Source organism: Seriola dumerili, unplaced genomic scaffold (genome assembly GCF_002260705.1).
Source record: "Seriola dumerili isolate Sdu_G_001 unplaced genomic scaffold, Sdu_1.0 BDQW01001821.1, whole genome shotgun sequence".
NCBI classification, from domain to species: Eukaryota; Metazoa; Chordata; class Actinopteri; order Carangiformes; family Carangidae; genus Seriola; species Seriola dumerili.
The window spans coordinates 505452-532736 of NW_019176076.1; the positions used below are offsets into that span (position 1 = coordinate 505452).

Genomic DNA, 27285 nt, shown 5'->3' on the forward strand with positions numbered 1-27285 from the left:
CTAAGTGAGTTGCAGTGAGGGTGCTTTTTGCAACACGAGTAAGTGGATGTGCTAAATTACCATCAACACAAGCTGCGATTAACAGAAGTAGTGATAATGAATAATCACATTGAACGAATTGATTATTTAACCAATGTCACTAATATTCAAATATGTGAGTGAGTGAATTGCAAAATTATCCACTATTTTATGGTGGACAAGACACTGCAACTTCTGAAAAGATAAGAGCATGAATTAAAAATCTTCACCACTTTGAGAACATGAGGGCAAAAGTAGAAAACGACATACACACATGATGCAAAAACAGGAAAGCTACAAAAAAAATATGACTGATGACTGATATGATGACTCATCGATGACGTGCAAAAATGAATGTTTATTGCTGTTGTTAGTTTTTATTGTCGACTGGAAACTCTCACTGGGTTGTAGATTTGTTTCATTGTTCTCTATGACTTGCAGTGTTTTTTTTACACCATGCCCATGCTGTCAGATTGATTTATGTCTTTCAAAATGCTTGTGTTTTACTTGTTTGTTTTACTTGTGTGTGTTTTCTTAAAGGAAATGATAGAAACTACTCTAATGTCTTCAGAGTAAATATGGAGCTATGGTCAGGAGATGGTTAATTTAGCTTAGCATAAAGACTGAATGGGAGGGTTGTGCCTGCAAGTAAAGCACTAACCTTGACGGCTCCTCTGGACATGCTGTACAGATTCAGGGCGAGTCTTTACAAAGTAAATAAAGAAAGTACATATCACATTGATAATCAGGCTTGTGAAAAGCCAGGCAGTGCAGCTGTCTCTGCAAGACAACCTTCATCAGCAGCAAGGTGAAACAACTGATATTACAGGCTGGGTAGACGGACATTAATCTTTCCCACAGATGTTTGACTTTTCCCAGCTTAAACAGCGCGCCAATGAGACATAGACTTGCAACTCTTCTCTTTAGATACATTTTATTTTTATTTTATTAATTTTAAACACAATCATTAATAGGTTTTGTGGTTATTTGTTTTTAAAGGCTGACTCATAAATAGAAGTAAAGCACACCAGAGAGTCCATAGTGGTCTACACTACCAAATTTGTTCATGTTGTTTCAATAGACCAAAAACTCTCTTCTCTCTGAGTGCTCTTCAGACTGGTAAAAATGAGTAGTGAGGGCTTGTCGAATCTCTTATTTCCTCCCCCAGAGGCTGTTATGTTTTTGCACCTGCCATTTTGTTGCTCTCTCACCAGGGCATCTTGAAAACTTTCCATAACATTGGCTGGACAGATAGACCTTGTACTGAGAAACATTTTTGGAAGTGATTTGCATTTCAATCATCATTAATCTTTTTTTTTTCCTGCCATTGCCTGAGGTGTACATGTATGGACATGATTGTGCATCCATGATCTGGAATGTACTGTGCATACAAATGGACAGTGGAAAAGTACATCGTGCTGCATGAGTAATTTAAAGAGTTTCCTTGGACATATTGATCTTTGTCGCATTGTCACTATTGGTGTCACTGTAATAACATAAAGACTGACTGACTGGTCTGGATGCTGTGGGTCTACTACAGTACATCACAAGGTCATGACCAGTAAATGTCCAAAAAAGTTAGAAACTGATTTCAAGTGACTTTGTTTGTAGGTAGTTTGTTTATTACACCAACTGGAAAAGAACAAAGGTGTGTCATCTCTATAGAACATGTCCACATCACTATTAAACAATGTGTCTACCAGCAGACAGAAGAGACAAACCCTTCATCAAATGCTGAATCAACAACGTTGAGAGTTAATTTCCATTTAACTCTTAACTTTGAGTTCCCATATTTAGCTTTTAAAAGCAGTATACAAACATTTAACACTTGCTTTATAATGTAGTCGTGCAGAACTATAATACAGACTTTTTAAATGTTAAGTAATGTACAGTTTTTGTCAATAATTGTAACTTCTCTCATGAAGATGTATTTTGTATCATTACATTAATGTTGTCATTCATTATGTGTTTACACCAGCCTCCCCTTTGGTTGTCCACAGGAGGAGTTATATTGGTAATAAACACTTATATCTGCTTACAACAACATTATAGTGCATTAGTAACTATTTATTACATGTGTGTATTCTGCTTAATGATAAATATGTTCACTTTAAGTAATTTGTTGCCTTATCATGTTATCTGGCTGCATGTTAACAGCATAATTACATGAGAAATAAGTAATGAGGAAGGGGAGAAATTGTAAACCTTTAGTGACAATGTAACTCAAGGAACTGATATAAATTACAACTGCATTACAGTGGAGGTGTTATTCACTCTACTGACTGTGGTCTAGTTTACTGAAAGGCCCTGTTTGCCACAGAATATACAGCATACTTGGCATGTTTTCTGATTAAAGTAAAAGTAGGTTCACAAAACACCTTTCATTCTAGCACATAAACTATTTGTCCTGTTCAGCTCTGTTTTCTGAGGTGCACAACTTGAGGTCTAAAGATTCAAAATCCAGTGAAACCACTGTGAACTCTGAAGCTAGGGATTGCCCTCCAGTGGCCAGTGGAGAGGGGATTAAGAGGGGACAACCTCAAGGCAGAATTGCTCAGGAATATTATTCATACAGCACTGCATAATGGGCCTAACAGTATATCTTCCACAACAGCACAATCAGTTACATAACTTTTTAACTACAGTATTACAGTGCAGGTAAGTAGTAAGTAGCCTTTTGAGTTTAACCATTGGTGTTGAAATTTATTTTTATCCCTTGTGTTTATTACGCCTCCGCAAGAGCCAGAATATTGTTTTTCGGGTTGTCTGTACATATGTACGTATGTCCCATTCTCGTGGACGCGATATCTCAGTAACACATTGACCGAACTTTTTCAAATGCCGCACAAACGTTCTCTTGGACTCAAGAATGAACTGATTAGATTTTGGTGGTCAAAGGTCAAAGGTCAAAAGTCAAAGGTCAAAAGTCAAGGTCGTGGTGACCTCATAAAACCCTGTTTTGGCCTTGTGAACACAATATCTCAAGAACTCCCCAAGGGACTCCCTTCAAATTTGGCACATGTGACATTCTGACACATGAGTACTCAGCAGTCATTACTACATTATTATATGATACATACCTGTAAAGATTCATGATTGTATCTTGCATAGTTGTAACATTATCGTGGCCACAAAAATCCTTCCACAGAAACATTAACAGCTACCAAAGGAAAAAACTCAAACTGTTCTCACTAATACAGTAGGTGTGTTCTATGATCACACACACACACACACACACACACACACACACACACACACACACACACACACACACACAAGATGAAAATAATATCAGCCATAATACACTGAAATGACAGACTGTCTGAGTCAGCATAAAAGGTTTATAAATCTCTCAAATCCTCCCAAAATAAAGTTGCCTCAAAGGGAAATTTTTTAAAACCCAAAGAGAAACATACACCTTGAGTTTACTGTTTCTCTCTTTTTTCCTTGTCTGGGACAACTTCCTCTGCTGCATTTTCACATCTTCTTTGTCATTCTGGTTCCCCAAACAAAGTTTTCACAATAGCATGTCAAAAGCTCCATTCATTCCTTCTTAAAAAAGCATCAATCTTTTGACATCTCAGAGTGGCATTTCTAGAAAGATGCATTTTTTCCCCCATCCCCATTCTCTGTGTGTCATTCAATCAGTTCCCTTGCATGCCAGGCAGGTAAACACACACTGGTGCTCTCTTACACCACCAACCACACAGCATTTCCCAGGTTGCCCACCATATCGTGGGAAATGTATCTGTGGAGAGCAGTGCATTGTGGCACAGGAGCTGTCTAGAGGGACAGCGGGATAAAACAGGAATTGTCCTTCAGCATGGACCCAATTCATCCAGCTGGCACGCAGTGGCCTGTTCGTGTAACATCACCCGACTCGACCCGAACCGAGTCGGGGCAGAGGCATCTGATTGTTCCTCTCTGGGGAGCAACAGTGAGTACAGACTGAAGGCGCTATTATTCAACCTACAGCACATGCACACACTGACAGAGACATTTAGGTGAGACATCTTAATTAAAGCTTAAATACAAAGACAACAAATGGCCTCTTTATGTTTCCAGAGCGGTGAGCAAAAATCTCCTGAACTGGAGCCACAATCAGGTTAAAGATTACAGTGACTCTCTGACACCTGTCCTCTGTGGCAGGGGTCTCACAAACAAAGTCTTTTTCTGAAGTAGGAATTCAACTAGAGTTTGCACAGAATAATGGGACAAACCTGGACTTATGTGTAAAGTAGCCTTGTTTTTAATTTCCATTTTACTGTCAGCTTACTATTCTCAGCACATTATGATAATAATAAACATACTGGAAAAATACTTTGAACTAACTGTGTGATCAGTTACAAAATGTCAGGTTTCAGACTCCAGAGGAAATGATTCTGTATCGCTGAAGGGTATCATACAGAACTGGCTATGACATGCACATTTTAAATACAGTGCACCCTCGTTGATGTGTCATGAGTGTCAGGGTAAGGTAGGGGGTAACATAAAGGAAACCTAATCAGTAACCTTGATCTTGGACTACTGGCCTAAGTGTTACCCGTGGGAGGAATGACCTGCATCAAGAAGCAGGATGAATAATGACCTTGTGGTCACTGTACTGTACCACTGCGCGGGGAGGTACATGTATGAACCTTAAAATCCCTTGCAATCGGAAATGCTTTTGAAATCAGATCAACACTTTTTAATCCTGCAACTGCTTTTTAACACTGAATGAACAGCATATGTACTTCCCCACAGAGATATCATTTGCAACTTTGATTTCATGAGTGTATCACGCTGCAGTGAAAGACTGGGAGATGTCACTAAATGTCCAAACCCATCATAAGACTAAGTCCAAACCAATTCTGACACCATGAAATTTTACTCGGAAACCCATTGTTTATGGCTGTATAATAATTAGAGCTGGCCTTGCTAGCTGTTTATGTAAGAGGGGCTTGTTTATTCATAGTGAGTTCAGTTTGTGCGAAAGCCCCTTCGGATCTCAATGGCTCCATTATTAGGAGAGTGGTTAAAGCCTCTTTCAAACTTCAAACATAAGAAGCCTCCTCCTACTGGCTTGGTCATCGGCAAAAACTGAAATGTAATCACTCTGCATATGCAATGTGCAGAACAGTGAGGGAATCTGAATCTATGAGGCCTTTATCACTGTGTCCCAAAACATTATGCAAGTCTGAGAAACACCTGAGTACGCTGTGTTCCTGGTGCAGTAAATAACATGCAGCCACGATTCAGCTGTGGCCATATCGCCACATAAATGTAAATACGAACGGCTGAGGTTTCATTACATTTTCACTGACCTGTAAACAAAGCTTTCCATATGTTCTATGATACCAGAGAGAAAAGGGCCACACACAGCTGGGTCATTGTTCTTAGCAGGGGGCCTGGAGTGTGCAAAGCCTCATTAACAGCGGATGGCTATAAGCCTCTTTGAGTGTACTCTCTGCACACTGAACCAGGTAGAGAGCAGCAAGCACCAGCTGCACGGTAAAACCAGAAAATTGCGTGTTCAAATCCTGGTTTAAGGAGAAAACAAGCTCCGTACAGATATGACCGAAATATGTGGCACTACACAGCACCAGATCAATATACAGTGTAAGCTTTATTGTTCCACCGTGCATGGAGAGGTCAATACCAATCCCCTATTCACTGTGGTGAAAGCTGGTGGAGGATTAGTTCTCTGAGGAAATTTGAAAATAGAACAAGTGCTCCTCTTCTACCCTAGCTCTTTGGGCACACTCCTCTCCTCAAAGGCCACTTCCATCTTTTTTCCCTGTACACAGGGACACTGGCTCTCAGTAAAGTCAACTCAATGCCCAAAAAGGACATAATCCTCATATGCTGATCTGCTCAAAAATGTTGTTCTAACAGTTGGATTTTCTTTGCACAGAACAAGAGGATATAGATCTGCCATAGCAGAAGTGTGACTCTCTTTCTATTAATTCCTGGTGTAATGTATCCAATCTTGTTTTTTTTTTGGCAAGTTGTTTGCCTTGTAATGCTGTATTAGTTGCCAGAGGAGCCACAGATCTGAAGACACAATGACAGCAGCCATTCATCGCCTGCTGTGTGAAAGCAGTGTCTCTTTATGGCTTCTTGATTACGCTGATCTCACCATCATGCTGGCTTCGTCACATGGCTAACCATATGCCAACCACTGGGTAAGTGACACTGAAACCGGGCACAGTTATCCCGGCCTCTCACAAAGCCTCTGAGCTCAGCTGAGAGGGAAACTCCTAACTAAAACTAAATGACAATCATAAAGGTGCAAAAGAGATTTACACAATTAATCAATATTAATTCATTAACAATAGATTTTTAATTGTATTATTTCATTACTTGAATTATTTATCAACTTATTAATTTTCAGAAGTTATTATAGTGTATGTAACCACTGTAAATATATATAATTTTCATAGTCACATTCTTCAGCCTCTACAGGTGAGGTTTAAGATGTTACAGAAGTCTTTGCAACTCAAGCTACTTTCAGGTTGGTCTACAAAAGTCATTTTTTCTCTCTCTATATATAAATATCTCATTCCCTGTCACCTTTTCGAGCATTTTGGACAATGCGATCCATTTGATTTCTGATTCAAATTTTCAGTTTCTGTGTAAATTTGAAATTTCAAAACTGTTGCACCAATCTTCTCTTTCCCTTTTTTGTGTACACTTTCACAGTAATGACATCTAGAGATACGTAAGAGTAAAAACCACCTCCTCCAGTGTCTTCACAGTGTCAGACTTCAAAGTAAGCAGTATGTGAGTGTTACGCAAGGGAGGTGACTTAGCTTTTCATGAGTCAGCTGTGTCGAGTCTTGAGTCAGGAAAAGCTGAGGAAACAGCTGCTTCCTATTGTCACCTGACTTTTTTATTTTCACTGTGAACCAGTAAACCTGATGGCCTTTTAATGTAATTGTAAAGCTGTAAGCATAGAGTTTCTGCTTAGTTGGGACTGCCATATAGTAATTAAGTAAGTATGCAGTATAGTAAGTTTGCCCTGTATCATATGATGAGCTATTTAGAGGCAGTCAGGTCTCCAAAAGAGAAGAAGAGTGAAGAATTTAGTTTGACCTCTGAATGACCAGGTGTTATAACAATAGACTCTTTTGGGTTGTCTGTGTGGATTTTGACTTGTTTTCTTTCGCCATCTCAGTTACACGTCCTAATGTCTGGTTTTCAGTTTCATGCAATTCTTTCTTTCCTTCTTTTTTTCAGTCTTTCCACAGCACGAACACCAGCAGGTGAATACGTGTAATCAGATCGGGAAGAGAGGAGGAGTTGTTCAGTTTCAGGTGGGTAACTACCCACTGCAAACACCTATTCACAACAAATTTGAACAGGAGGAGCACAATAACTGGGGCAGGGAATTGATTTCACAGCCTGTTGTTCAGGGATGAACTTATCAACTCTCAGGTTCAATTCTTCTTTAGTCCCTATTGTTTGTGTTTCCTACCACTGCCGATGTGAACGAGATAACCATGACTGTCATAGAAAAGCCATCGACGAATTAATGAAATGCATATTTGTGTGTGCTTTTAAAACATATTTCTTTCCACTAATGAGAAAAGTTTTCCCACATGCTATTATTCTTTAATGCTTCAACCATATTAAGAGTCTACAGCCATGCTAGCAGCTCCATGACCCTGTATTCAGACACAGCTGTGCTTTGAACTTAATTCCAACATTAGCGTGCTAGCAATCGCCAAGTGACAGTGCTAACATATTGACATGTAGCAGGTATGAAGTTCACCATCTTAGTTTAGCGTATTAGCATGCTAACATGTGCTAATAAATACCAAACACAGAAGTAGCCTACGTTTGAGGCTGATGGGAATGTCATTAGTTTTTGCATAAGTTCAAGTATTGGACAATGATGAAGGGGTTAGATGAAAAGTTATGGAGCCTCCAAAGTTATTAAAATACATCCTGAGGGGGGTATGAATGTCTGTACCAATTTTCACAATAATCCATCCTACAGTTGTTTCAGTCTAGAACAAAGTCGGGGACCAACTGACGAGCACTGCTTCTGCTAGTGTGGCTAGAAATGCAGAAATATACATGACAAAATAATGAATTTGTTCTTTAGTTGAAAATATTTATTGGTTTCAATTCGTGTTCCTACGCCTTCTTATTCAGGGTGATAGCAGGGCTGTGGGTTTTCCCAGAATGCATTAGACAGATAAAAGGGCAATATTCTGGACAGATTTTAAAGAACATAAGATAAAATGACCTAGTTGCCGTAGCAGTAGACATAAGGTGACACTATGTATGCAGTCTTTCAGTGTCTGAATACAGTACTAGAAATTGTTTATCACTATTGTTTTATAGAACAGGTTAGCAACACACACACTCCACATACACACCCTCATGATTGGTTGTAATACACGCAGACTCACACACTCAACAGGCTCAGTGAGGATTTACAGCTACAGCAGGGATTATGTTTTATTACACATGCCATCACCGGCTGTAATTCATTTTTACAGTGCTGATTGCTGACATGTCGCAGATAGGACATATGACTGAGCGAGAGAATTATTCGCACTCGCAAAAATTAGCATTGTTAACCTGTGAAACCTTGACCGTTGCGTCAGCTGTGATGACAATACTACAATTACAATAACCCAGATTTTCATGCTGAATCACAGCCAGTGCATCTGTATTGTATTTGGTCTCAGAATTGTTTGCAAAATCCAAACTTCTTAAAAACGTCAATTCATGTCTCAATTCATGGTAAACTTGGTGCCTTGTAGCTGTGCAGAAAGAGTGAATGACTGATCTCATTAAAAAATTTGGGAATGTTTCTGGGTCTTGTTAGCCAGGTTTGCATAATTCAGAGGAAATGTGTAACATTTTAATAAAGATAGTGTCCACAGGGATAAACATGGTAGCTAATCTTTTCTCATAAAGTCTCAGGAGATTAAAGTCAGAGAAAGAAACCAACCATGCCCAGTATACTCCACTTCATACATCTCAGTGATTACATAACTGGTTTTGAAATCAACATTTGTCTTGCAGAGCTGACATGTGGATCATGTGTTTAATGTTAAGTTTGGAGCAGCTATTGTTGACATTACTTTCCTGCTTCCATTTAATAGAAATGTGTATATGAGTTTGTTTGCAGAATTACACTGGCAGTGTGAGACTGTGGTAATCGTCCATTTGTTCTTCTGTCAACTTAAACAAACAGAAAAGCTTTTTTAAAGGATTTTCTGGAAGGACACAGTGGCCATGTGATCATAGTAAGCCACTTGAGTCACAGCTCTGAATGTTTACTTCTATAAACCTGCCAACAGAAGATCTAAACAAGAACAAGTACCTGGAAAAAGATTGTTAATAAACTGTATGTGAGAGAACACGTGCCTCATCTGTTTGCTTTAAACTGGAAGCCCAGTAGCTGGTGGGTCAGAGTCTGTCGGGGGAAGTAGATGCACAAACCCTAATTTGGGTTGTGGGGGTGTCTCAACGTGACCATGCGTTGGATCCAGAGGAACAATCAAACCAGGATATGGGAGGGGGACTGAGGGGACAATACTGAGGCTGTCCGCTGTAGGCCCCATGCCACATAAAGACCTGATTATTCCCCCCGTGTTGGCTGGCCTTGCCGAGTGGACAGACAGTGGACTCAGTATTTTCCTTCCTCTGTTTAGCAGTGGGGACTCTCCTCCAGTCTCAGCCAGGGCAAAGCAATTTAAGGGGAACTGTTGTTTTGGAGAGCCACTGTGGGAAAGTCATTAAAGTGTAAAGCATCTCTCTTTTATTTCTTTCTAAAGGACTCCTGGAAGAGGCATCCACCAAGGCGGTGGATGGTAATGAGTGCTGACAGAGATGGGCCACCCCCACAGTGCCGTGTGTGCAGATAGCCGCTGCCATGGCAAACTGGTTGTCTGCTAAAAAACCAGGCTGTCGGACGTACTGACAGAAGAGCTTCCTCTCTTCCACAGGTGGCCAGTGTCTACGAGCAAACTACTAAATCAGGTCTTTTCTTCCTACAGAAAAAGGACTTCCACTCACTCTGGTGGCCACGGGTGGTGCGTTGGTGTGGTGGGTATTCTGTCATGTGCTCCTCCTCAGCCTGTCATTATTTATTTGAAGGAGACTTGGTGAATACCTGATACGCAACACAAGGAATGCTGAGATAAGGCCTTTAATTTAATCAAGGGTCATTCCTCAACTGCAACCTCTTAGTGATCATTATTATTCCATGCAATATATATTTAAGTGGTGAACTGCACAGTGCACAGGTGAGTACAAAACTACCTATCATCCTTTCTCCACTGAAATGACCCACATGGCAGACTATTATCATGGCATTACAAAACCACAAAAGCAGACGTAACAGCACCCACAGACAAAGACAAGTAGCTATTTGCCTTTTCTGCAAAAACATATCATGGGAGTTTCCTTTATGCAAGTTTAACTACTGCATATGAAACAGAGGTTATTCACTTGCAAATTCATAAACAAGGGATGTCCAGATCACTGTGGTGCAGTGACATAAAGGCAAATACAGAAACAGCTGACATCAATGTAATGTTGAATTTCAGAGTATGACAACTTCCCATAAATCTGGAGCACTGAAACCGGTCTGAAGCAGTCAGCTGTGGAGAAGTTGTTTTCATTTATTGTCACCGAGTTTCTTTGAAAAAGGGGGGCCTCTGCTGGAGTCCAGTGGTACCACATGTTGTTTACCAACCATTCTCGCACCCCAGGACATCCCAATACCACATTCATTCGGCTCGTTTCGTTCTTTAACCATAGCACGCAGCTGTCTCATCAGAGATAAGCCATACAAACACTTACTGTATACAGTATCCTGATGTGACACCAGGGTTCAAATACACAATGTTCCAGAAATCAAGTCCCAAGTCAGGGGGGTTTACTACACAACCCACTCAACACAAAATGTTACTTTGGCCCGCTGGACTCACGAGTTAAATATTTGTCTAGTAGTCACCCTTAAATATTAGCACACCACTGTTCTATTTTCAGTGTGTCTATTGATTAGCTCAGTTAAACAGTGGGACACATGCAAAAGGATAACATTCACAGAACAGGTCAAAGACAGCCAGTCGAGGTGATGAGAAACAAGCACTGCGTGCATGGTAGCATTACTGAAAAGCAACATTGATCGGCTTGGTTAATGGCTGGATATAGGAAAGAGTGATTGATTCGACCACCTCTGCATTAATACCAATCACATTTAGCTATGTCCTGGTGGTCACAGTGTTATTTGCAACGTTTTCTTGTGTTTTTATATTCTCACGGAACTGCACTGGGACTCTGTCTCTGTTCACTACTGTGTATGTTTCCTTCTCCCAGGGCCCACATATAGACTTGTGAAAAGCAAGGTTATGCAACAGGCCGGCCACTTGAATAAACTGCCATTTACTGTGGGTGAATGGAGGAGTTAAGAACGGCGAGGGACCCATTGTCAGCAGTCATTGGTATGCAGAGCACTGTACCATTACGATTAAGACCCTCGTCGGTTTTTAATCGAAATCCACTGTATCTTCACTCTTGATCTGTGAGGAGCTTTCTTCTCCATGTCACCCTCAGACTGCCCCTGTCACAGAGAGCAACAGAAACACAGCAGTCACGCGGTCCGCCCCTGCATAACACATGGTGGACCAAAAAAAACCCCTACCGGCACTTAGAATGAAAGCAAATCAAGCCTGATATGTTTTATGACCAAATCATGTGTTCAAAGGTACTCGCAGACAAATCTTGAGCAAACACTTCACTTGCAGCATTGCATGGAGAGATGTTGCTGTACTTACTTCAATGAAGTAATAACCAAAGGTGGACTCTTAGGCTATTCAATAACAACCAAATCGTATGCATTTTCTTGTACTTAATAAGTCAGTGCTTTTATTCTGACGAAGCAATCCATAACTTCCTTGTTGACCCGGCGAAACAGTGTTTCTATAAGAGTTTGACACCTATTGTCATCTGAACCAACAGTGCATGCAGATAACCAATGGCCTGGTTCATTTTAGTCTGAACACAAGGATTCACCCCAGTTCAGTAAATCCTCCTTCTCCTCCCTCCCAGTCTGTCTTTGGAAGCGGAGTGAACTAGGTTAGGGTTATATAACCAGTGTCTGCTCTCATAGATCCTCAGCAGCTCGTCTTCCCCTAATCTTTTCAGCTTGATTACACCCTCCATCCCCCTCCTCTGCCGACTCATTCAACTGAGAGTGTTCTCACACACACAAGTACATCCACACAGGAGCACATGGACAGAGCGTCAGGATCCGCCATGCACCGGTTTAGAGCGGATGGGATGCTTGTGATTGCAGGTGTGAGTGTGTTTGTGTGTGTGTGTAGCTGCAGCAGTGTTTTGTCAGCGTGCAGCATCTCGTCATGACAAACGAGAAGACATGCGGTGGCTGCATCTGAGGTTAGCTGTGCATGTTCGCCAAGATTACGGCTGAAATTTCCAGACCATTCCCCTTGTTTGCACCGTATCTTAGCATCACGAAGCATCAGTCTCAGTCATTACTATGGCTTGATATCTGTGTGAACAAGAGTGACGTTACAATCTGCTGGAAGATGTCAACAAAAAGGGACTGTACTCTGATAATATGTGACATACCGACTGCCTTGTCTGTGGTTTTGTAACACACAGTGATACTGAAAAGAGACTGCTGATACTGAAAGTGTTCCTACAATTCATCAATGTGGATGCAACATACAAATAAACTATTTTGAAGTCTGATGAGTGTCAGCATTGTTTCCTGTGTGTCTGTGTCCCTTTATATGTTTTTCTTTTTGATTTTCTGTCAGAAAATCAAACATAGTACTCTGTTCTTATTGTTTGCGGAACAACAAAAGGCAACATTTTGAAGTCACAGGGTACATCTGATCACTGATATGATAAAAAAAAAAAGTAATCCAGGTCAAAGGATAAGACAGTGTGTCAGCTGAAAGCATTTATCATTACCCATTATTTGACATGAGACAGTCACGCCAGACAGGAATTGCACTTTAATTTAAGCAATAAGGAAGTCTGCATGCTTGTACTGTGGAGCTGTAAAACAGCCGTTTGGATATTGCTTAATAGGAATGGAAAGGCATAATAAAATGCTTATAAAAGGGATTTTAAAAGCAGATTGAGGACACAGGGAGACATGGAGGTTCAAAAGGCAAAGGTTGATTTACATTACGTCCTTTTTGTTTTTTGTGACAAGTAAGCTAAACTGCAGCGGTAAACCATGACCTGTCTCCCTGACCTTTGCTCACTAAAGAGCATAAACATGTAAATATTCTCCTCAGGCTGCCGCTTACCTACAAACCTGTTCACCTCCAAAAGGCAGTAAATCTCACAAACTCCAGCTGGCTAAACATTTAATATGTGAGCCTCTTGAGTCAAGGCCAACAGGCAGAAGATGCAGGAAGTGGGCATGTTTCACCGTGGCCCCATGGTAAATGTTTTGTGTAACACAACATAAACCTGGAAGTGGTTGAAATTTGGGTAGGAATGGAAGGAGGCTGAGTGGAATAGAGACTCAGTAGTTTTCATGTTTTCCAGCAATATTAACTGTTCTGATGCAAGTTTAATCACAGAAAATCCCATTATATGCTACCGATGTATGACAGCCTCAGTGTCCTGGCTGAGTTCCCTGCCTGGCTCATCCAGTAACAGTGACCAGCCCCAACCCACCATCTGCTACTTCAAACTCTCACTGACAGTTTTTTTTTTTTTTTACCTCATCCTTACTGTAAACTTATTTAAAACCCTTCAGGAAACAGGACCTGCTTTGCTTTTTCTTTTTTTTCTTTTTTTTTTAAAAAGCATGTCCTTTTTTGTACTGTCAACCAAGACTCAGTGGTTGTAACACTCTCAGTGCAACTCTGAATTTAATGTTTTACCAACAATTCTACTGTGAAATTTGACGTCTGTATAGTTCTTGGAGCCTCTCTAATAGAGAAGAAAGGTCCTGAGTCCATTTTGTCATCTGTGAGCTGCCTCAGAAAGTAGGACACCACAGATCTATGCCTTCATCATTTCATGAGCACAAGAGAGCTTCATCAGCACGGTGGATATTGAAAATGATACGCTCATAACATCGATGTAATTAGTGCTGTCACCTGAGAAACACAGCCTAACACAATCAAGTGTCATGTTTTCAGGCAGTGAGAAGAAATCTTTTGGAAACATAATGTAGACTTTTATCTTGCAGACTTCTAGAAACAATGCTTTGTGAAAACTGCAATTTTTAATGATTCTTATCCACACCAAAAATCTATGAGCAGTTTGCAGTGTCATTAGAATCACTTGAAAATAATCTACTACACCATTTGCTCTCTGACAGGCCAAACAATAGCCATTACAGACTTGTTATGATCTACTGACATCTAATGGTTTAATGTAAAATGGCATTTTATATAACTTTAATTTATGTCATACGTGTGGCTCTAGCGCCCTCCAGTGGCAACAATTTCAAATCCAGACATAAACACTTGTAGAGGAGACACATGAAGCTCATATTGAGTTCTTTACTCAGGGCCATTTTGATGCGATGGGACCATATTTTCTGTTCTTCATGGCAGCCTTTCAACCAGCCCATCTTACATTTCAACAGGAAATTGGATCTAAATATAGTTGAAACAATCAATTGATTAGTCAGTTAGTCAAATCACAAAAAATAAATTTTGGGTTGAGTGTTAAAATCATTTGTCATGTGAAAACGCAAATGTTTGCTGGTTCCTGCTTCTCATATGTGAAGATTTACTGCTATCTAGCAAACTGTAGAACTGAGAAACTGTGATGGGCATTTTCACTATTTCACTGACATTTAATAAACCAAACACCTAATCAAGAATATAGGCCTAATCAGCAGATTAAGCAATAAGGAAAATCATAGGCCTGTTTAGTTGCAACCCGAGAGCGACACTGGAAGGAGTTTTTCCACAGTTGTATAGGAAGCTGGTATGGCATGAAGATATTCTCAAGTATAAAATCGCCAACCATTTCTTTGTCATTTGGGAAACCATTTACACTTTATGTCTTGTTGTTTTCAAACTGCTCTGTCAGAATCTTTATAGACTCCCTGTTGGAGTGAATGGGCGTAGAGAGCATCATGCCCCTACAAGATCACACTGAACTTGCTTTAAATCTCAATATATAACAAATCCAGCTGGACATTTTTATTCATTTCACTTCATGATGACACAAAATGCAATGTAGTAAGTACATGGTGTCATGCCACACATACATAATGAGCAACCTCATGTTCTACTGAAATAGGCTTTTTATTCATATCTTTTGAAGTATTCACATTTGGATCAGTTACTTTTAAAATAAACAAAATTATAATCTTCACAAAAATATTCTATCCTTTACATTTTTCCAGATTTTTGTAGAAGTGCTACACAAATTAAAATACACAGATAACACCAAAAGTTCACAACAGGGTGTTTGCATTCCCATGATTCAGTTCTCTGAACATGCAAAATTAAGCTCAGCACTCCAATTTGGCTTGAGAGAGAGCTTTGACAGAGAAACTGGTCCTTTTCGGGCGCTGTGTCACAAATAATGAATGGCCAGTGGCTGTATGTCTGTATGCAGGAGTTCACTCTCCTGGTACCGCATATAAATTTCTGAGATGGAACATTTATAAACTATTTGCATGCATTTCTTATATCCACAAAAACAGAAACCTGTTGAGGCTTTCCTAACAATATGGAATAGAAATCCAGAGCCAAACAAAGGCTTTCTGAAGAAAACTGCTATTGTGCACTTTTATATAGCCCTCATTAGTTTGATCCTGATATCTCAGTCTAAGGCAACTTTCCTTTCAAAGGAAATCAGGGTTTGAATGTCTTTTTTTAACCAGTCAGGTTTATAACTGACAAGAAGACATCACAGTGATGGGGAACAATTTTTTTTTTTTTTATGCAATCTGAATATCTAAACTGTGTCGTGGCTTTCCCATATTGTGTACAATAGGTCCAGTGGAGGGTGATTTCTGCTGATATATCAAGGTAAAGTTTGTCAAATCCGACACAAAAAATGAGAATGCTCCCATTTGTGTAACAATGTGACAGCATGCTCTTTTTGTGTCAAATCACAATATAAATTCGATTTCTTGATGACAAACTCATCGAGATGACACCTGGATGTACCTGGATCATGAATTTACCTGCATTACACTGTACAGGAATTGCTCAAAATGTGACCTAGAAACTGTGATTAGAGTCGCGAGTACTTTGGATAAAAATGCACATGTGAAATCAGAAACTACCAAGAATGTGGTGAGAATCATAATACTCACAGTTAATGTTTGTGTGATGACAAAACTTGTCAAACTACAAGAATAATGCTTCTTCAAGCCAACATTGTACACAGTTACATGTAAATATACTGTAACACACTTCTCTATATGCACCATTGTTCATTACAAATGTATTGGCTGTAGACAAATAGTGTGTACTCACTTACTTGTGAAAACAACTGTAAATGCCAAGAACTTAATCTCAGGTGAGACAATATTGCTTTGGGACCCCTGTGACCTATAATATTTTATGCCCCCAAAACAAGTTCAGCACTGAGAATGGCATACAAAATGCCAAATGTCACTACAAACGTACCTGTACAGTTCAACTCTGGTTTTCACTACAGACCTTTCACATGTAATCTTTAAAGTTTCAGAACAAATCAACAATCACATTTATTAGGAGAGCCCTCTCAAACCACTGCTCACAGTTGAGGTTTCCACTAACCAGAGTAACAGTGAAAAATAAAATATTTATGGTTTCACATACTTTGTTTGATTTCTACAGGAAAACTGTGCATAATGCCCCACGTTAAAAACAAAGACCTGGAAGAAAACAGCACAAGAGAGGTAGGAATTTGAATTCCAAAACCTACGATCCACAAATACTTGGATGTTTCATTAATTTTGCATGCTAATTACCAGTTGGCTGCACAGCAAGAGAAATCAAAAGCATACTGTTGAGAACTTGTCACAACCAGAAATATGGCACTACGTAGACTGGAGGACACAATCACACTCAGCAAGCCCTCGACCCAGAAGGATATTTACACTGCCAGCACTCCGGCCTTGGAAGAGTTTCTGCTCTGCTAGGTGACCACTTCTTCACGTGGCAGGTTGAGCCTCACCTCCCCTCCTGTTGACGTGGAGGCTGAGTAGACTGCGGTGGCAGAAACAGAAGAAGGACCATTGGTCTCCATGGTGAAGAGCTTGCAGGAACCTGGTAGGGCCGCATCAGGAGCCTCTTTTTCTGGGCTGGACGCCCGGGATGATCCAGGAGAGGATGTGGGGCTTAGCTGCACAGCTGTAGTATCCTGCAGGGTGTGCTCACTGGTCTCAATTTCAAATGCTGCCCCACCAGTAAGCCCACCGTGTCCCATCAACCCCATGCCCCTGCCGCCCACCTTAGACCTACGTGAGCTGTGGGGAGGGGGGAGGCGGCTGCAGACGCAACAGGCCCCAAAAAAGGAAAAGGCCACCAGCAGTAGGATAGGTCCAATGATGATTGGCGGGTTGGCAGAAGGCACCAGTGTGCTGAAAGCGAATGCTCCCACCAGAGTGATGTTGAGTCCAGCCAGCATGATGCATAGGCCACATGCACAGCAGAGTGCCGGAGAGGGAAGGCCATGAGGGCGAGACTTCCCCCTCTTCTTCTTCTGGGGCTCCTTTTTAGGTACAGGGGTGCTGCTGTTTCTATCAGTGATGACCATGTCTTCACCTCCAGGCTCTCGCTCTCTCTCTTTTCCTCAGTGTTATTATATCTCCCTGTGTTTCAGTCCGAACTCCTCCCCATGGTAATGTTTAAATGAACTGTGTCCGACTCACAGTATGGAAACATCTTTGTCTGTAAATGACAACACATTACAGATATTAGAGTTTCTTTGGAAACACACATTGAAAAGAAAAAACTGTGCCTCTGATAAGAGTGCTCATTATACTGCTCTTCTGTACACTAGTATCACTGGACAGCTATCTAATGATCACTGTGGGTATAGTGCAGTGTCCTCCCAGGGAGAGTCTGTGTAATCCATCAACAAGCTCTGAATATTCATCACTCTGCTCTGCTACTCCTCTAAATTACAAATATCTGGAGAGGTTGAGAGCTTACATATTATGATAAATATCTGATGAACTACAGGTAGGTATGTCTATTGTCTACACTGGTGAAACCTGAAGCCTGTCCAACATGATCCGAAACCATTGCTGAATGTTAGAATTTAAAAATAAACTTCATAAATACATATAAATATATATAATCAGAAAAGTACAGAGCACCCACTGTACCTATGGCAGACAAAAAACAAGAAAGACAAGTATAGGAACAACAACAGCACAACAGGTTACTGCTCGGAACATTCATGGGGAATTCTATTGTTTACATTGTAACATAATAAAGCAAAATTACATGATAACTAAGCTTCAGTGTAAAATTAGATGCATGCACCCTGTGACTCTTGCAGCACCATTTGTTGAAAATTAACATGAATGCCTATTTATTTTTAAAATATGTGCAGTGCCACTGCAGCTGCTTCATTCATGCCAGCTAGGCTAGGGAATAGCACTTGATTATTCATTATTATTATTTGCAATCAAACCAGCCCTTTCAGTACAGCATGCACCCATTCAAGATGTTGCAGTGCAAATGAAGAGAGATTGTGTGAAGAAAATTAATTTTTTTCTATTAATGTGTATGTCAGTAAATCCATGATCCTAGCTATACTACAAACACAACGTTTGAGTATGAACTGGGGTTTGCTCAGAACACATTCAAATGCACAGATGTGTTGCATTCCTGTAAAACCAAACCGTAAAAGCATCTTACCCTTTGAGTCGATATGTTGAAGGTCTTTCCATTGTTTCATCAGTGGATTTTCAACGCGATTCTCTGTCTAATTACAGGGTGTAATTGCTGAGAGGTTGAAAGGACGCATAAGCACCAAAGGAGGGATTTTCATCCTGCTGTCGTGGCTTTACAATCCTGAGGGCACAAGTCATGACAGCCATTCAATCAGCGGTCACGGAATCACAAGGCAAGGAAATCTGCTGAGGAATATAAAATCCGGTAGGAGAGAGAAGATCACTTAGGTGAGATGGCATTTCTTCTGAGTTGACACACGGACGCAACGCTGCTCCTGGTGTGGATCGAGACGCACGTAGCACCTGACAGGTCATCCTGCAACGGAAATGGGGGGGGGGGGGGGGGGGGGCTAATGTACGCGAAGCATCCGGCGCTCGGTGTGAAATCGTCGTATTTCATTATTTCATATTTGATCAGCCACGCAGCTCATCCTCCTTCCTCTGTAATCCTCACCTCTGGATGTGACTCTCCTGCATCCTCCCCACTGATCCATCCTTTACCACTGTTCAACTTGGTGTGTGTGTGTGTGTGTGTGTGTGTGTGGACAGAACTAGAGGTTACTGAATGATTTTCTTTTTTTGTGATTTGGGTGAACTGAACCTTTAAATGTTCCAAGTACTGCTTTCAAGGTGAGGTCCAGGGTGCTTCACAGCTTTTGACCAGTGCATGCTGGGATAGATTAGTGTGTATGGCTGGGTGCTTAAAGAATTGTAAAATTGTACATACCTTCTGGTTTTCATGCAGGTGATTTTTTGTAAAAATATATACTCACATGTCTCAATTGTCAACCACTTCAACCCATTCTGGATGTTGTTCAATCAAACATTCAGTGTGTGTCCCTCCAGGGTTTAACTTCATGCAGACACAGAGGGATTGTGGCAAGGCATTGTGATTTGAGGCCTGACAATCAAACTGCTGGTTGTCATCAAAGCACTGCAGACTCCTTGGGCTCCTGTTGCTGAGACCCATCAACACGGCCCGGTATTATTCAGCCTCACAGCATGTCACACTTTTTGTCAGAGCACAGCAGCCATTCTGCCAGTGCTGTCCTGAATATCAATGTATTAAGTTTGTACAGTTCACTGTGTGCACGGAACGAATGTAGCTACTTGTGTGTGTGTGTGTGTGTGTGTGTGTGTGTGTGTGTGTGTGTCTGTGTCTGTGTGTGTCTGTACATGTGCATTGGTTTGCTCATGACAAACAATCACAATTTAATTTTCGAATATGTTTATGATTCCACACAGGTACAATATCATGAGCTGATCTCAACAAACAGGACAGCTGATACAACAATCCAACAGGAAAACAATTAATTAGAAAGATTTAAATCAACATTTTGTTTCACATTTGAAAGAAACCTAATGGAGAAGATTAGCGGGGAAGTTCAATAATATGTGATGACATCAAGGCAGGTCTTGATCAGAAGGTGACTGCTTTTGTTTCCGTCTCGATAAGATGTCTGGCATGTCTGAAGACGTCCTGAAACAGACCAAAGCATGAGTCATATAAATAATATACTTCCTTCCATTCGAGACAACTTATATTTCTTTATTCCCCCTGAGTAATCCAAAATTTGATGCTGAGTAAAATTTTATTAACTCTGAATCAATCATTTTACAGAGCTATAAAATGACTGAACTACCATAAACAGCATATTAATGCATTATCTGGCAAGTCTGGACAATTTAGGCTTTAGACAGGCTTTACTGTCTAAAGCCTGACCTATACTAAAATGCAATAAATCTCAGTGGCTATTTTCAAGTATATTCAGGTTTTAAACGCTAGAAATCTGTAATAGACACTGTCTAGAACATTTTACATTTATTCCACAAATGTAATGATTTGGATTATTCCCCATGATTATAAAGATATAAATAAGAAAATGTATTTTTCTTTCGTTTAAAACATTAAGCATTAAAAAAGATTTTCTTACAACAAATGTCACTCAAACATTTGTGAAAAGTCTTAGTTATAAGTCCAGTGTACATATGTATGTATGTTTGGTGTCATACCAGTCAACACATGGCGTGCCTGGCTGATGAATGATCTAATCTGACATGACTGAAATCTGTCCAGTATCTGGGTTACTATAGCAACAGCATGCAAAGTGATTGACTATGAAAAGAAGGTGATACCTTGTAATGATCACTTTTGAAAGTCCCTCTTTTTTCCTCTAAATGGCTTGGGCAGGCAACAAAAAAACACGTGCTCTTATGTAAGGTGTTTTGTTGGCTATTCTACTGACAATTTTGCTATGATAAAAAAAATGTCTCTAACTTTCAACAATAAAAAGTGAACTATATACTTGTCCTCATATCAGCTATAAAATAAGAGTGCAGCAGATACAGAAATGCTGAGATGAGATTGGAAAGAAAATTCTTTTTTTCATTACAGTGAAATGTAATGAAAGTAAATGTAACATGTCCTTTATATTAAGTGATAAATCATTTCGTCCATGAATCAGTGTAAAGCTCAATCTTGTGAAAGTAAAGTGCGTTTTTGGCACATCATCATATTTTATGATCGCATTCACTTTTATAATGTGGCATAAAATGTGGTTAATGAACATACTACATACACACATATGATCCTTAAGGTTAGAAAAAGACTGTGGTTGTGACTTCAAATGGGATGTGAAGACAATACTCTGGTGTCAGCTGTGTTGTACCACGAACAATCTCCCCATCCTGCTCACCTTTAAATTTTCTGTACTATATGTATCTCTCACCACTTCTTACTCTTGTATGTAAATCACTAATTCACAACTTAATAAGAACATGATTTGCAAGAGTAGTTTCAATCTCATACCCCTCATCTGGGTTGGTCTCTGCCATCGGTCCGCCCTCCACAAAGGTTCCCATTCGACTTTTAGAGCGTTCCAGATTTTGTTGACTTTGAGTCCCTGCAAGACCACAAGAGAACAGATAAACACACAGCAACAGTTGGTATAACATTGCATGTTTCATCAGTCTGTGGAAATCTGAGAGCTGTATCACACTATGACGGCTGGCAGTAGAGGCAAAAAGTCTCAAGGAAAAAGGGCACACACATTCTTGGCTTGTCCATTATCTAGAGCTGATTACAAGCTGTATAAACATTTTCAAAATTTACAGTTTTCCACAACTTCTCATGCGTTTTTCAATCCCTTCTACTCATTCATACGTTCAGCTAAAAATTCCATTCAAAATTCAAAATGCTCAGAAACTGTCCTTCATCCAATGAGAGCGCGGCTACAAACAAACCAATCAGAACGTGGCTACAAACCAACCAATCAGAATTAGGCTACAAATCCTTTTCCCATTTTTTCCCCATCTCTTCATACTACTTCAACTGCTTCTTCTTACAAATTCAAGGCACCAATGCAGTTTAGCTTCAGCTTGTGCAGAAACCAGCAAATCCACCGCAATTTCTTCTATCCTCCCAGTGAATTCTAACAGGAATTTTAAAGTAGCTATTTGTAAGTTTTGCTTTTGCTACATAGCCAACGTCAGCATTAACAGCCTTTTACTTACTGCCAAGAACTTCAGCCATTGTTGCATTTACTATACAAGAGGTTAGAATAAGCCCTCTGACCAGCACGACCTCTTCAGGGCAGCCTGGATACTACAGTGATTCAGTATCGCAGAGTGACGAGATGGGCCGACTGGGCTCGAGTTAGCTGGTTAGCATGTTAACATCAGAAGAAGTGATAGAAATAGAAGCAAAACAAGAGTTCACATTTGCGTCACTTTCAACCACTGGGGACACGATTGAGGAAAAGAATGAAGTTTGTTGCTGAACTTTCTTTGTTTCTTCAGCTGTCAATGCTAAGGTTGGCTATGTAGCAATAGAAAAATTTACAAATAGCTCCTTTAACAAGATTTGAGTTGATAATATTGGTAGTTATTATTTTTTTTAAACCATGTACACCTACAAATGACCTCTATATTACTATTATAGATAAAGAATGATTGACTTTCAGTTTTTTATTTGAATATGCATATTAATTTATCTTAATTTATCTGCCTACTTTTTCTTTTCACAAGAGCCGAAATATTTAAGTCTTCCTTTGAGACTTTTTTACTACTTTTTTTTACAATTCAACTGCACCCCATGAGATATTAAGGAGATGTCTGATGCTCTGCAGTAACCACCTAGACACAACATCTCTCTCACTGCTCTTAACTATTAGCTCTCCTGTATAGAAACAAGTGTCATATTTGTTATCAACGAATATTGGACAAAGACTCAATGGTTCAGTGTCAAGTACCTGAACCCCAATCTCTTTGAATGTTACGTGGTAGCTGTATTGATTAGTGGCTTTTTGGTTTAGGGAAAGGCTGGCACAGACGCTCACACTCACCTTCTCGTCTTAGCATTTCAATTGGTTGTTCAGGAGCGGGATTGGCAGCCGTTGGGTGCACTCTGAAGTTTCCTGAGAATTTAAGATATATTCTGAGCCAAAATGTTTCATTGACAGAACAATTATTCTTAATTAATGTATCGAACAAATTCAGGCTGCCATTTTTACCATGGCTCATGTGACTGAGCAATAAGATGTTTATGTTGTAAGTCTTTAAATTGAATTTTCAAATAATGAATAAGGATATCAAACAACTTACCAAAGGATGGAAGAATATGGTTGATGTTCAGCCAGGCTTTTATGAAGGGATATATCGATATGAGCAGGCCTTGAAAGCAGAATCCATGATTAATTTGAAAAATGATAAAGTAATACTGGTTTTATTATAGTGCCCTCATCATTATCGGTGAAATAAATGCTTAGTAGTGTGTCACAATCTTCAATTCCAAAGAACTAATAATCGATCAAATTTATTTTTGGCACTATAATAAACTGAAAATATTGTGTACTGCATGCTGTGAGAAAAATCTCATTATTAGGGGAAATCAAATGTCACTGTAATATAAAAGTATATATCTAGTCAGTTGCAGATTCTAAGTTCAAGTGTTTGAAATACAAACTCTGACTGCTATCAATGCCTGTGAGCCACACCAGGGGGTGAAAAAAACCCTTTTTCATATGAATCCCCATACTTGTAGACATCACAACCAACAATAAGATTGCTTGATGAAATGTCTATTCCCAAACTGTAACTGTCTTGACGTAGCCTTCAGATTAGTTTTAGTGTACCAGATACAGTGTGAGATGTTTCTTTCTGTTCAACTCCAATATCTGAACCGCAGGGCTTGTGTGCCTCTCAGTGGCACTCTTCTCCAATTCAACACAGTTATTGATTTCCCTTATAAGCCAGAAGAGCTGGCATTAAACCCTGGCAGGTCCTGAGGGTGGCTGTGATGCATGTCTGTGCCTAAAATGTCATGAAACTGCAGAAGGAGTGAAAAGAATCTGTCGAGAACACTCTGTTCATACTCATTAGTCAGCCTATGTGTTGGAGGAGGCATCATGGCACATAAGCCCCAAAACACATAATTAGATGCTACTTAGCTGCACAAGAGCTGCCAGAGTCAACGTCTCTGTCAAACTGCTGTGCACAGTTTTGATTTGCCAAAGTCTTGTGCACACTAGAAAGATAAATTAATTATTGAATGCTGATCAAATCATCAGTGAGAATATTTCACATTAATTATGCATATTGATGTTGTCTTCCTCAGATCAAAAGCCTTGTCCTTTGCTCTTTCTCTCCAGGAAAGCTGCTAAGGCACTCCTTTATCTTGGCAGTGCAAGTCCCCTGGCTATCAGTTGGTTCCAGTTACACTGTTGTATCAGATGATGGCATGGTGTGTTTTTCACGAACAGTGGATGGAAAATGTCACAGACCACAGATCTTTGTTTCTGACATTTTTTTCAAACAAAATATTAATCAGTTTGCATGTTGGACGAGTGTGTCCTCCTTTAACCAGACAGCACTTTAAGATTTTTTTTAACGTTTGTGTGTTATTGGCACATCTTCACTCCCTCATTGTACGGGGTCCTACAGATCCTGGTGCTATATATGTGTATATAATAATAATAATTGCAAGATCAATCATATTTTTCTTCAAATATACAGTTTTCTTCTGACCTTATTAAAGCCCAAATATAGAAAAGTATTTCACTAGTCAAGTTTTCTTTTGCCACTTACAAATTTGATAAAGGTGACAAAATAAGGAAATAAACATGAAGCCTTGTAATCAAACAAATGAGAAAATATGTCATGCTTTGTGTGTTACATGGGCTTTGCTTGAAAATAATCTATTCCTTTTGTTGTTCAAAATCTCATTCACAAAGAAATGGACAATATGTTGTCCTACATTGTGACATAACTTAATATTTGGGGGCAGTTATTACCCAAAGAGACGTAACTCCCTGTTTGACCTCTTATGAACAAGATGTATTCAAATTTACTAAGGGGGTATTTCTGTGTAAAAAGTACAGTCAACACCAATCACAGGTATTGAGCATATGAAAATACATTGCATTTAACCGTGGTTCACAGCTTGGGTCTCTGAGACTTCAAACAAAAGTAATCTGACACTTTCTGTAGCAGCCTCCTGAAACATGTCATCAGTTCAAAATCTTGTATATATGCAATTCTCATAAAACTTGTGAAAGTCACTGAGGGAGGGATAAGACAATGCTAGTATGTTTTCTAAGCTGTTAGAGAGGACCCAGGGTCTCCAGGGCTCCAGTCAGAACATTATGGTTAATCCACTAACACACAATCAAATATTCCATCAATATTCAGTTAAAAACACTACAAGAGTAAAAAAGTAAAAAGCAAGAACATCAGCAACTTTAGCAGTGTAAAAATCTTTAAACGAATGGTCAGTCTTTTCCATAAAAAGAGTTTTACACACACACACACACTCACCGAGGCCCCCTGCTCCCAGGAAGATACCTCCTACAGCATCAGCATCACACTCCCTGGACACCCCAATGATGATGCAGCCCGCCACAATGCTGAGCAGGGCCGAGCCCACACGTAGCCCATGGTACTCCCCGACACTGATGGGGTTCATTCAGCAGGTCGAGACCCCCCACCTGCCCCACACATACACACACACACACACACACACACACACACACACTCAAACAGTGACCAGTCCTGACACTATATTCTGTTCGACTTGGGCCCTCACTGCCACCGACAAATACTGCCATCTACATGAGCCTCGCCCCTCCCTTGTTTGAGTCTGTCTGACACAGAAACACTTTCTCTGGCTGAGCCTCCATCTCTATTCTCTGCTCAAGACGTCTCATGCATCTTTAAAGATGGAGCTCTGGTTCCCATTGCCACCGAAAATTAGAAAGCTTGGGGCGCTGACTCTTATGACAACGATACGCATGCTACAAATCTGATCACAGCCCTCTTCCTACCAGCACTGGCATCCAGTATCAGTGAGTGTCAAGAGTGTAATTTACAAAAAATTGAACACTAAAACAATAAACAGCTGTGCTAATGCCGCTGTCTTGGACACGTGTGGTGCATCAGAGACTTGAAAGTAAGGGGGGGGGGGGACGTTAGAGAGACAGAGTTAGAGTATGTGCTACTTGTGTGATTTGTCTGCAAGCTTGAAGGGAATGTATAATGAAAGGTTCAGAGAGTCCTCTACGGTGGGGGCCCGAGGCCATCCACAAAGGCCTGCCGTTGCCATAGGAATAGCATATCCATGGCAACAGAGGGAAAAAGAGGGTAAGCAGGATTAACACCGGTGAATAGGATAACAAATGAACTTACTGGGTAGAGGAGAAACAGTGACATATTTCCTGATCAACAAGTAAACTCCTTCCATCTTTCTCTAAAGCCACATGTCTGGATATATTATTAATCAGTGCTGTCAATATGGAGTGTGTGTGTGTGTGTGTGTGTGTGTGTGTGTGTGTGTGTGTGTGTGTGTGTGTGTGTGTGTGTGTGTGTGTGTGTTTGTGTGTGTGTGTGTTTGTGTGTGTGTCACATATGCAGCTGATGCTTATGTTATGGTAGTCTTTGTTTGTGGTTTGTGACCATTGAAAATGAAGCAAAGTTAACACATAACCCAAAGGTTATTTGTATGAGTGTGATCACATGAAAAAAGAGTGATTTTACCTGCTGAGATTGTTATTTAAATAGGTTTTATAGGCCAGATAGATTTATAGGAGGTCAAACTCTTAAAAAAAACAACAAAAAATAAATAAAATAAAAATCTGAAAAATGAATTTAATGTACCATAAGTCTTTTTCATCTTTCCTGACTTAGGGTAGAAACCATGCAGATACCTCTATCAGGATGCTAAGCTGAGTTGGTTTTTTTTTTTATCTAAGTTGCGAGAGTAATTCTATCAGAATAAGTCCAAACCATATATCCAAACAAAGCATTATCAATAAAGTTGCCATGTTTGAACTTACAGCAAAAGTAACTAAAATGGTACTCAGTAGAGCGCATACCTCCGCCAATGACAAACAATCAAGATCCATACACTAAAGGTG

General features: G+C 40.0%; 2 protein-coding genes across 2 annotated transcripts; both read right to left on the reverse strand.

The window, feature by feature from the left end:
* Window positions 1–15170: 15170 nt before the first annotated feature.
* Window positions 15171–19157, reverse strand: LOC111238997. Its single transcript, XM_022768752.1, has 2 exons — window positions 18843–19157; window positions 15171–17864 (listed from the first exon to the last, which is right to left on the reverse strand). Exon 2 carries the CDS (start codon window positions 17728–17730, stop codon window positions 17110–17112), a length of 621 nt encoding a protein of 206 aa, XP_022624473.1. The 5' UTR covers window positions 17731–17864; window positions 18843–19157; the 3' UTR covers window positions 15171–17109.
* Window positions 19158–20120: 963 nt separating this feature from the next.
* Window positions 20121–25957, reverse strand: kncn (kinocilin). The gene is made up of 5 exons (XM_022768745.1): window positions 25691–25957; window positions 23480–23548; window positions 23221–23292; window positions 21687–21780; window positions 20121–20357 (listed from the first exon to the last, which is right to left on the reverse strand). The coding sequence occupies exons 1-5, from the start codon at window positions 25836–25838 to the stop codon at window positions 20282–20284; spliced, it is 459 nt and encodes a 152-aa protein (XP_022624466.1). The 5' UTR covers window positions 25839–25957; the 3' UTR covers window positions 20121–20281.
* Between the last annotated feature and the right edge of the window lie 1328 nt (window positions 25958–27285).